General features: G+C 37.9%; 1 protein-coding gene across 4 annotated transcripts in view; it reads right to left on the bottom strand.

The window, feature by feature from the left end:
- The window catches only part of KIFC3 (kinesin family member C3), a 663225-nt gene that overhangs the window by 325498 nt on the left and 324788 nt on the right, over window positions 1-12939 (bottom strand). For all 4 annotated transcript variants that reach the window (XM_044081520.1, XM_044081521.1, XM_044081522.1 and 1 more), the window contains one exon: window positions 1012-1190. In XM_044081520.1, coding sequence (XP_043937455.1) covers window positions 1012-1190 — 179 coding nt within the window. The remainder of the gene's footprint in view (window positions 1-1011; window positions 1191-12939) is intronic.

The following is a 12939-nucleotide window of genomic DNA, read 5'->3' as shown; positions in this document are numbered from 1 at the left end:
AGTATTTATATTAGCATACATTTTCTGAAGGATATGAAGTCAGACTCAAATGTGCTGCATTGTTTAGTGACTTCAATTTTCAGTGATTTGCCAGAAAACCGTAAATTTTATGAGGAAGAGACCAAAAAATATGAGGCAAAAATCTGGACAGTTGAGAGGTATGGACCCACATGATATTTTGCTGGTGGCCCTTAGAGCCCTGGCCAATCCATAAAGGTATGGCACATTTATTATGGAATTAGTTGGATTTTGCTATGACATGAAAGACAGGAAGTCAAAGCTTTATGGCAGAATATACAAAAAGGAACAGCAAATCCTATTCAGAAACAATGTTTAATATCACAACACTGATCTGATGGTGCAAGTATTATGACATGACAGGAATATATGTAAATATCTGTCAGATTTCTAGTAAAATCTTTGTTTAATGTCTGGATCTTGTGCAAGAAACACAAAAGGCTCTACTGAATGCTTTCATACAGATTTCAGAAGATGCTACATAAATTTACCAGCAGCCATAAGACAGAATGCAAAAAAACCTCAGTAATGTCTAGTGCAGTATGTATTGCATATACTGACACGGAAAGAAAGGCTAGAATTACATTTGCACTAGTTTATTATTGTTTTTAAGAAGTAAAGAGGTGTAATTCCATTTCAGTGAAGCAATTTTTTTATTCAACAGGCTTCAGTAACACTGTGCTGGAGATATGCAAGGTCATATCTTCTTTCTATACTTGTGAAATTACAATGCTACAGTTGTTTCCTGTCTTTTGGCAGGGGGTTGTAGAAATACTTCTTCCTGCAATGTCTGTTGGGACATTCCTACGTAGTAACTATATGGATACAAAATACTAGTGGCAAATTCCTTCAATCCAACATTAATATATACTGTGAGATCATAAATTTCAGTTGTCTCAAGTGCAATCTGCCATTAACTAACTGATCTGTTTATTGCCCAAATGAGTAAATCAAATGTGCTTAAACCTTATGACTTTGCTTTACATACAATACCTGGTCTCGCAAATGCTTAACCACAATCTGGTTTTCAGCTTCCTTTGATGTTGCTTTTTCTGTCAGAATTAACTTTTCTTCCTGTAGTCGTAACTTCTCTTCTTGCAGTGCATTTACTGAATCTATTAACTTCTGTACTGAAGGGAGGGGACGTCCGGAGAAGCTGTGTCGTCTTGTCCCTGGAGGAGAAGAGGAATCTTAGCATTCAGCAGGTTCTACTTATAGTTTTCAAGCAATGTCTGGGGTCGGGGGAGACTTTCTTAAGCATTGAAATGAAAGAAATTTTTTTTTTATGACATTATCCTGTAAAAGGCCAAATCCAAAACCATCTAGGACACAAATCACTAACAAAGTTAATAGAATTGTCATAGGTTCATAGATTAGTACTAGGCAAACTACCGTTGTGGGCCATTTTAAGCTTAGCCAATTACCCCATGTGAAAATCAAACCCTGCACCTTGTGTCTGTAAATAACCACCTTCTTCATTATGCCAACCTCCCACCTAGACAAAACAGAAATCAGCAAATTCCCATTTTTTAAAATCCTAGGCAATTCCAATGTTACCCTAACTTCCTGAAGCAGCATATTGCCTTAACCATCAAATCCAACATCCAAGCAAAGGGAAAAAGGGTTACACATACAAGCTATTCATTAAAAAGTGCAAGACCGACCCAGCCAAGCTAAAGTCTTCACTGTATACTCTCACAGCAGCTCTCAGTAAGACACCTGAAAGCCAATATCATCAATGCTGCCTGTGTGAATATCTCTGAAACACTGCCACATGAGAAAATTGTGCACAAAGAACTGAAAAACCTGTCAATGCAAATGAGGACCTTGCTCCGTTAATTATAAAAGTAAAATACCTGCTGACATCTGTCAATTGACAGTCTTCAAGAAACAGTTTCTTTCTGCTTACAGAAATGTCAAATACATCTCCTTTATCAGCAAAAAATAAAGTTTATTTTAAACAAATTTACACAAATTCTACAGGATAACATTGGTGCTAGAGTGTAGTTAGTTATATACCAGCTTGTAAACTGAACCACATTACCTTTTGAAGTCTAGTGCTCCACTCCAGATGCATAGCTGGCCTTAGGCATAGGCCACCTAGGGCACCGCTCTAGCAGGGCTGCTTTTCCAGTAATCTAGATGGTGTAGGTAGACCAGGATGGGGGCACTGGGTGGTGTTGGGGGGTGCTGTGGACACCTTTTGCCCAGGGAACCAGTTGACCAAAGGCCATCCCTGTTCAGATGGCAAATGTTTATAGTACCAATTAGAAACTGATTATCGAGTTAATGGTAGTTACCTGACAAAGTAATTACAACTGCTATAATAAGCAGCATATGCCATGGCATACCTATCATATGACCATGTCCTTGCAACTGTGACAGAAACAGAAAGAAGGTACTAAAATAAATGGTCGGGGGGGTGTAGGAATACCACTCAGTGAAGAGAGACAAATTCTTCTAGGTAAATAGATATGTACAGCAGGAAGTATAAGAAACTCACTGACAGATAATTCATGACAAATTTAAAATGTTTAAAAAACATGTACTTCAATTCACAGTGGTCTAGAAACACGGGCACAGAAGACACAGAGAATACAATTTAATTTTCTACATGGGCTACTGGGGTCAGATGTTACCGAATGAGTGATCTGCACTTGATTAATTACAACCGATATTTTCTGAAACTCTCTCTGTGTTTGAATCTTACAGTGAGTGACAGTTAAATTCTGAAAGTGAGGACTACCATTCAAAATGCTAAACTTTATTTTACCTTTTAGGTAACTAAGTGTAAAGATATCTAAATTCCCTGAAACACCTCAGCTTCATAGGGTTAGCTGACCTAGCAAGTCAGAAAATAATTACCCTTCAGCCACTATGTAAGACTACTGCTGTTCAAGATTTAAACTGCACTGCTTAAAGGGTAGACAATCAGCAGTTTTTTTGTGACATCCACATCTTACTCTGCCTTTTTGAAATGCTAGCCTTGTAACTGGCCAGGAAGCCAATGTTTTGTATTACCAGCCAACCTACTGGTAAACAGGCAGAGAACCAGAGTTTGGCCATCATGATGCAGTGTGTCCATATCACTCTATGTTCAAGCATCAGAAGTAAAGTCAGGCAAAGAACAAAACACTGCTTGTGATATGATGGCTATCAGCCCAGCTCCAGTGACACCTCTGCCTTGGCAAAACCTGCTGCATCTTATGGTCAATTTTTCAGTCTGAGGACAGGACCCACCTGGCAAGGGAAAATGGGTGGCTGAAAGGCAGAAAATAGCAAAAGAGAGACACCGGTACTCAGACAAATCAGGCAGACAAAGCCAGTTTAATCTATTTTATTAAATGAATTGCAACACAGTAGTGCAGTGGTTAGCACTGTTGCATCTCACTTAATTTCCTGGTTCAGTACCTGTATGTGGCTTTCATGCAAAGCCTGCATGTGCTCCTTGTGTCTGAGTTTACATCAGTCTCTAGTTTCCTTTCACATCCGAAATGAAATGTCGTTGGATATACATTAGTTTTACAAATACTGTATTTGTGAAGACTGGCAAGGCAAAGTGGATTATTCCAAAACAATACCGAAAAGTCAATGTATAGATATTTTCTGTGGGAAGCACCTGCATACTTCCAGTGCAAATGACGACCCCTTAAGCCCTACATAAAAGTAATTATCTCCAAGGTCACTACTTCAGATAAAGGGAATCGATAACTTTACCAAACAAGCATGCAAGATTAACCATGATCAATCAGGAATCACAGAATTAATGTATCAAATCATACAAACCTTCATAACAGGTTGTCTGACAATCATCCTAACTAGGTGCGGGTGTCCCCCAGCAGAAACCTTTAGATGCACTTATGTGCTTCCACAGTTTCTGTTCCACTTCCTCTGTCACTGCAGCAATCCCTTAACTGCTCAGGGAATTCTCTGTTTCTTGCCATCTTTTTTTTCCATTTCCTACTGAAGGCACTTCCACAGCAGTAGAGAGAAATAAAATCAATCAGCAAATTCCCTGTCTGTCTTCTAAAGTTTCCAGAGCCTCTACTGTCATATTCTTCACCACCTCAGCCATTTCATGGTCCTTTTTCTTGACCTGCAGTGTCATAAAACACACATCCACCCATTTGGAATGTTTTTGAAGCTATCTTGATTTGCACGGTTTTGCAAGTCCTAGGCTGGTCTTCACCTAAAATACTCTTCCTATATCCCTTCCCTCCCACTTTAATTTCTCTAAGTCTTTTGGGTTTCTAATACCATAAGGGGAATGGACTCCCTTCCCAAGTCAAAGTATGATTAAAGTTCATGAAATTAGTATTGTTTCAGTCTTTGATGTTAGCCAGAAGTGCTCTTTGCAACAACTACAATGTGCCCAGCAATGATCCCTCCTAAAATTTGTACGGCGTTAAATGTATCGGTAACGTATCTAAGTACGATTGTAAAGTCTTCTTCATAAAACCCGTTGTTCCTATTACTATTGGAACTGTCTAAGTACCCCTTCTTCTACATTGCCCTCATTTCTGCCTGCAAATCCTGGAATTTTATGACTGTCTGTATGAAAGACACTGTAGTCACTAGGTAAAGCAATTTCAATGATTAATACCACTTTTGTCTTCTTTTCATGGACTGTTGTTGTATCTGCTTTTCTTGCATCTATTTTTAAACTGTTGGTAATGGGTGATCCAATGCGATATAAATTTCATCATTTTCTATAATGCTTTGTGGCTCATGTTTCCAATCTTTCTCAGGCACTGCAATATTACAATGTTTTCACAATCCCCAATGCAACAGTCTTGCCACATTATTATACAGGTCTATATTATAACCTTGAATGATGAAAAGAGCGAACACTCTTTAATCGACCCTGAAAATCAAAAGCACTAAATCCTGAACACACAAGACAGCAATTTTTTTCCCAGGGAAGAAGAAAAAAAAAATCGTTGCTCTGCCAAAAAAAATCCAAACATAAAATAAAGTGTGTGCGTGGGGAGGGGAACCCCCCACAACCCCCGATGTGGGGGGCTGTGCCCCCCTACTTAAATATACCAACTCCGAGATCGCACCACAGTGGAGGAAATGGCAAAGTCCCAAAAACGTCTCAGTGATTTTTTTTCCCTGGGGAAAAAAAGATCACTGTTCCATGTGTTCGGGACTTAGTGCTTTGGATTTTCAGGGGTCGATTAAAGAGTGTTCACTCTTTTAAACATTCCAGGTTAAATATAGACCCTTTTTATACCTTTCGGTATACAGTCCTTCTGCCATAGTATATCACAACCAGCAACAAGATGTGCAACTGTTTACAATTCTCTTTTACATAACCTACATTTTTCTGTTTCTTCCACAAGTTCAATGGACTTTGTAAAACAATGTATGTAGTCCTCTGTCTTGGGCCACCAATATTAAACCTTTTGTCTTTTGGTTTGTTCACCCCTCCTTAACTATTCCTGCATTCGATCCTGATCAACATGAGGTCGTTCTAAGTGTTTTCTATACTTGCAGCTATATTTATGCAATTTCCACACTTCTAGCTTTCTCATCTGATCCTTCCCCTTATATTTTTTCTTTTGTTTTTTGGCACATTCACTTGCTACCTGATTTTTTTTTTAATGTATTTCTGCTTGATGCCGATATGCTTCTGCTAAACTAAGCAGGGAAGCACTCTTCTCATGTTTCAAAACGTTCACTACACTTGGGTCTTGTAAGGTCAGCAGACATGTATGCAGTCTCATGACTGCAAATCTATACATGTAACCAATTCAAGGAGGCTCAAACCTCTAACAAAATGGGGAACATATATTCTTGGTATACAGTGATTTTTATAAATCATCTGATGATCATGAAGCATCCTTCTTGTTTTCCTGCCCAACTACCCAGCACCTTTTGGGGCTAGTCAGTCACTCCAACTGTAAGTTGGGAAGAAGATCAAATTGATTTATAGCTTGGATCTTGTTCTCAGATGTCAACACTGTTTTCAGTATTAATTTTAGACTTCTAAAATACCCCTAAATTTTATTTGCATTTGTTCATGTTTTACTGTTCATCCTTCCTCAGTGCCAAAATATTTGCATACTCCCTCTTCAAACTAATGTTTTCTCGGTGCTACAGTTTTCCTGTTTTAAATGTTGCTTTTGCACATTTATCAAGACCAAATGACAAATATCATCTGAAAAAGTTTTGACCATTTCTAGTTGTGCTTTCAAGTTCCTCATCTAATGAACTATAGTTTTAACTCTTCTACAAAAAGATGATGAAAAGTCTCTACACTTTTTTGTTTCTGAGGGCCAAATTGTAGCCATGACCTAAATCTGTTAAGTAGAAAAAAGAGCAGCAGTGACAGAGCCACCCTGGAATATCCTCCTTTGAATTTGTATCCCTGGAATAATGTGTCCTTTACCATGGCTTAACTGCAGTGTTTTGCCACAGTTTCATGACTGCTGTAATGTAACATGCCATATGATAGAATCATCCAACACAAGTACCACCCTGCTGTATCAATACCTTGCTCCTTCATCACCTCATTATCTTTGCTAGTTGTAACCTTTAACCTACTGCTTCTTCAATATATTTAAATCATGCTTGTGTACCTGTCCTTGTTGTCTGCACAGCAACCATCGCTGTCTTCAGTCCCATTTATCAGACATGCTTTGACCTCCTTTGCCTTGTGGCAGTCCCCTCACATGTACATACACACTATCCTCTGCTGTTCCAGTACTGCACTCATACCACTATTTCAGTTTTTCCTTATACTATGACTTTTCCCAGTTTGTTCATCCTATGCTCCATATTCCTCTCAGTCATCCTCTTTTATCTCCAAGTTCAGCCTCTTACAATCTGTTTTCATTAATTGCCATGTTTGATTGCAGTGTAGTTCACACCTTACCTGCCTCTCCTCTTCCCCTAGTATCTAATAACCTCAGTAGTTTAGGCATCCATTCTCTGGGCTGCTAGTTTTTTTCTTTCTTTCTTCATTGCTGCTTTTATCACTAAAGCCTTAAATGAAGCTGGCAGGATGGTATATTTACTTGAACTAAAAGCATCTGTTGTAGTGCCAATAAATATTAACGGCATATGTGATTTCAAAGTCTGCTGCTTTGCCCTGCTTTATCCATACTCAAAACATATAGTTACTCCAAGCTTATGAACATGTACCCCTAAAAATACACATTTTAAAATGTAAATATATATATTATACCTCTCAATGTCCTTTCTTGTTGGGAGCCAGGCAGGATCGTTCTCTTACAGCTGCCTTACAGTACTTATTAAGCTATCCTCTTTTAGCAAAGCTGTCTCCATTAAGAGGTGAGTTTTGGGATTAACCTCTGTCAACAGTTCTATGCTAATTACTACAACCTTTAATGCTGTGTTTTTTAAGTATATCCAGTTTAACTGTTAATCCCAACATAAACCTGTTTATATCAGCTGTTAATGAGCTTTTGAGAGGTATGAATGGAAGAAGAAATCTAATGTCCAGCTTTTTGCCTCATATTTTGGTCTGTTCCTCATAGAATTTGTGGTTTTCTGTCAAATCCTCGAGGATTGATGTCACTAAATGTCATACTTTTGAGTTTCAGAAATCCTATTCTATTAACTTTCCACACTATAAGAGCAATATTTAAAATATATCCCTATTTTTGGGTCTTTGTCCGTCCCCCCCCCCCCCCATTATCTTCGGCCTTGTTCATTTCTTTTGTGCTAAGAGTTTAAGAGGTATGCAGCCACTGTGTCTGAATTTTGCTTTTGCGATGTTCTTTAACTATTTACTCTCTCTCTTTTTTTTTCTCTTTAATCAACTCGCATGTTTATTTACTAAGTAAAGTCTGAAGTCAAACTGTCTTCAGATGTTACTGCACCCTGTAGCTTACTAAATAAACAGGCAATATAAGCACATACATTTTGGGAATGTGAAGTTTACTGTCCTTTAACTACTCCTTCCTTGTTTCCTACATTTTTCCAGTACCCTTTTTATCCTCTTCAGGGTCTTGAGAGATTTGATGCTTGTTCTGGAAAACAGGTGTAAGGCATGGAGCCATTCCAGTTTGGAATGCCAGTCCACTGCAGAACACACATGTACTCAATACACTCACCATATGGAACTCCACCATGAGCATGCACATGTGATGCTCTTGGCTGATCCACTCCATCCCACCCCACCTGTTCATAACCTGCCACTGGGGATAGTACTGCAGACATTAAGGTAAAAAATACAGACGTACAGTGCTAGAGAGCAGACCAGCTGATGGTCAAGCTGGAGGGCATGCATTCCTTCTCCAAAAAATGTGAAAAGCTATCACAATTTCTCATATTTTGAATTTTATACAGTTTTGTCATTTTGAGGTGGACATTTCAGGACCTCATGAGACAATGCTCTACACTGGTTTAGTTTAACATTATAATGCTCATAGTAGCCTGAATGATTGTCAGGGAGATTCATTTTATTATTTATTGGTAAGCCTGCAATATTAGTTTTACTATTCAAAATCACTTGGAGGCTGTGATACTCTAAAAGAAATGGGACCCTTCTCTCATTTTAAACTCTTTTCTTTGGGGATAATTTTTTATACAGTTTATGGACACAATTACTTTTTCTTTCATAACCAGTTGCACTTATGAAAGAGCATCTCAGATGTATTTTTTCCACTCAGAGCTCTGTATCATCTACATTTACTTCAAGATGCTTTTTCCCCCATTTGTATTTTGCCACTATCTAAATGACATGTTGGCATACATGTGCTGCTTAATGCTGGCAGCTGTAAAATTAATAAAAAGAGAGAGAAAACAGAACAGAATGCAATAAAAGAAAAAGTAAGTGAATATCTTCCACAAAGTAAGAAGCCTAGATGAAAATAAAATTGCCAAATACAATCCAGAAACATTATGTAAAATTGGTAAGACTAAACTATAATTATGCTTTGAGACTGTACAATGGGAATACAGAAAATAAAGGAGGTAAAAGGTGTCATATTGTAATATAAGAGCAAATTAAAAGACTGAGACTGATCAGTAAAACAGAATAAATTCAGACGAAGGTGCTTGGCCTTTAGACTAATGGGAAGAATAGAATTGCACGTAGAATATTCCTGTAAACAAAAAAAAATGAGATACAAGGGAAAAAAAGGATAATGGCAGGCTTAGAAACTGCATTACCAGAAAAAAGAAAATCTCAGTAGTTTTTTTGAAAGGCACATCTCCAGAGTGAGAAGGAAGGCAAAATGGCAGAAGCTCTAGTGGTAGACGGACTTCAACTGAAAATGAGGACCCCTAAATGGAAAGGTAAAACTCCTGACCTAGTTTTCATCAATGTAAATGTACTGACGGAGCGAGGAGGGGCAGAGAGAGAGGAAACTACTGGACAATAATAACTATGAGGCAATCTGACCCAAAGCAATTACTGTGAAATACATGAAGGACAGGTGTTTGGGACTACATAGGTGCACAGGAAAGTACTAGGCAATCAGTATGCATACCATTACAAACACGGCCAATAACCTATACTCAATTTTCCCTTCAGCTGCAAGGAAAGGGACACAAGACAAACCAGGGAAGAATACGAGGCCGCCCACCTGATTATCCAGGTTTCACAGACGAGTACTAGGCTAGCTGCTCTTGTGGACTATTTTAACAGCCAATTTCCCTTACTAAAAATTAAACTCTGCACCTTGTCTGAAAGGTAAACACCTTAACCATTATGCCAATCCCCAACCCCTATGATACTTTGTATCTCCTTTTAGGAAGCCTCATTTGAAATGTGCAAAGGACCCCTACAGAATATACAATAGCTTTAGCTACATGGCTTCTGACTCCTCTTGACTATTTACAAGTCTTTAAGCATTCAAAACCAATAAAGCTGACCATAATGCTGCATGCAGAACATGTTTTGCAATTTTTTTATTTGCTCAGAGGTGTTGCATATGGGGATAGGTTTGCCTTGAAGGTGTTAAATGTGCTTCTCTGCTTGAAGTGTAGTGGAAGTATTAGATGTATCAAAACATATCGACTAGCTCTATCATACTGTTGTGTCTTATTTATGAAGGTTTAGTTCTTTTACCCTAATATTTGAGGAACCATTTGTTCTGAGAAGGAACAGAGGGTCAAAAAAGGTTGGATCTTTCACACATCAAATGGCTAGTCACCCATGGAAGAGCTTTTAAGAAATGGAGTGTGAAAACTGGGCTGCAAGTCTTTCCTGATAGCTGCATGAAAATAGATTTTACCTATTAGGAAATCAAGAAAAGAAATATGTAATGATGGCAGTAATAAAAGAAAACTGCAAAACAGTAACAAGAAAAGAAGGCAACAGGATGGCAAAGAGGTTACAAATTATGGAGGAAAAAAGGATGAGCTATGGGGTGAAGAGGAGAAAAAGATGTACAAGTATACCATAAAAAGTCTCACCTAGCCTGATGATAGCACTGCTTCATATTAAAATAGATGTGGAAACGGAAGGGTATGGAGGGTACAGCATACAGCAATAAGGCAGTTTTGGAAAATGGTTGAAACACAAGAAGAGGGTGACAGGCATGGCACAGCCACATGGAGAAGAACTGGTACACTGTGTGCCATTAGGTAAAGGTTAAATTAATAGTTTGGGTTATTTTGTGTGTGTTGCCTAGGGGCTAGAAACCATTGGCAGGTAACATCACTGACAAAACCCTCTTTGGTGTTACTTAAGCTGCCCAGAAACAGACTAAATAAACATTGCATCAGATATACAACATGGTCACAATTTTAGATAAAACAAGAATAATCTTGAAAATAATCTATGTTCATCTCATGGCAATACCATTTTAGATGTATGTTAACCAATCAGAACAGTTCAAATGATACTGCATTCAATTTACTCTAGGCAGTGCCTTGTCAGAAGTAAGGGACTCTTGACTACAATCTCAGAATTCTGAAACATTAAGCACAATTCTATACATGTAACAGTGATGTGAAAAACTCACTGGTACAAGTTAAAAGTTTTTTTTTTTATGTGGGGGAGAGACCCCTGTACCACACAATGTAGGACCATATGTCTACTACCTGTAGTGACTCAGACTGCCACACCTTGGAGAAGGGGGGAATTCCCAGAGATGTTCCAAATTCAAAAATGGTTTACATTTCCCTTGGCTGGGCTTCATTTCTCAAAGTTTTGAGGCACTGTCACATTTTGAATATACAGTGGGAAAATCCATCAGACGAGTTCAATTTACAACACAATAACTTTCAGACTGTTTACGGAGAAAATGGACAGACATTACTTAGATTATAAGTGATGTATAATGTTTGCAACTACAGTTGTTTCAGTGGCGTCTGTGATGTATAATGTTTGCAACCAAACTGGTGTCAATGTTTGTTTTTCATTTGTATAAATGTAAGGCTGTCTACTTCATATATCATAATTTAATAAAGAAGCTTATTGAAAAATACTGATAAGATGGGCCTCAGGAAGGCAAAAACCTAACTGGAGAACATAACTGGGAAAAATGCATTTCCACAGTAACCTCTTCTAATACCAAAATGGACAAGACTTCTGCAGGACCATAAAAATGATAAAATATATAAAATGAATGAAAAAATGAACTGAATTTGACTATAAATAAGCATTCTTACATGTCTTGCTAAATCAGCAAAACAATAAGTTGTTAATGTGGATTTTGAAACGGGCCAATTTTATTTTTATTTAACTGTTCAGTGAGTAGGTGGGATGGCCTGAAGACCCTTTTCAGCCATGACTCAAATAGGACACATTACACATCTTTACATGCATTACAGACTAGACAATTAGCATTCATGCACTACATGGAATTCTGTAACTATGCTCCAAAAATAGGAAGAGAGATAAGCTTCTTAAGCACCTGACATTAACAGTAGACAGTGCCAGTCAGCAAAAAAAAAAACAGTGGCATAAAGTAAAACAGCTTTAAAAGCTGTTAGATACTTCACTTTGCCACATGTATAAGAGTAGCAGAATAAGTCTTACACTTTTAAAGCTATTCATTCTTCAGAGGGACACTTTCTGCCAACTGTTTGGCAGTACTTAGTGTTTTACCGTCTCCCACACTTTTTCTGTAGCTGGTAAATATGGAGCAGGAAAAGCTTCACACATTAAGAGACAGCACTGAGTACTACAGCTCTGACTTGTTAATAAACCACTTCCTGTGTCAATGGCACAGGATTTGAATCTTTGCTTGCCTACTATGAGACTTTGAGCCAGTCACTTAACCAGACAGAGCTTTGGAGCAACTGAGAATTTAGGCTAGACTCCTTAATGGTCTCCTTCACTGTATGCAAACTACCTACTACAAATCTAAGAATTATGATAGTGCCTCACAGATCATAACTCCTACATGTTTTTAATATAGATACAGAGATTTTCTTCTTGAGTTTTGCACTTGTGGTGAATTTATTGGCATCTACGTCTTGAATACATAAGCTGGTTATGTTCGGAGACCCAGTTGTGATCTTCTATACTGCAGCCAGAGTAAAAACACTAAACTTTAATAAGGCTAAATAATCATTCTTTAACTACACAAAAATCAAGTAGATTGAAATATATTTACAAAATACAGTACTGGATGCTGTAAGATTATTCAACTATGCTTTGTAGATACATGTTAGCCCTGAATGCTATGTTTATCAGGGCATTAAATTATGCAGCTTGTCCAGCATTTACTCTTAATGATCTATTTGTAGTTCAGGTAAAAAGCCACTTATTCAGATGTCTAAATAATGTTTCCAACTATAATAAGGAAGATTATATCAAACTGTCAAACCTGCATTTTTTTCGGCCATTTTTCCGCTCCTAAGTCTGGAAACCATCAAGCCTCTGCTTTGGCTGCTATCAGCTATTCATCTCCATTTAGGAAGCAATACTGTACCACTCTGTTCCCCACTGTGTGTATATCATGGTCCTAAAGGGGGATGTTATTGTGATGCTAC

The sequence above is a fragment of the Protopterus annectens genome, chromosome 8.part0 (assembly GCF_019279795.1).
Source record: "Protopterus annectens isolate FY-2018-M chromosome 8.part0, PAN1.0, whole genome shotgun sequence".
NCBI lineage: Eukaryota > Metazoa > Chordata > Ceratodontiformes > Protopteridae > Protopterus > Protopterus annectens.
The sequence above is the reverse complement of the archived record's forward strand: the minus strand, read 5'-3'. Positions and strand labels throughout refer to the sequence as shown.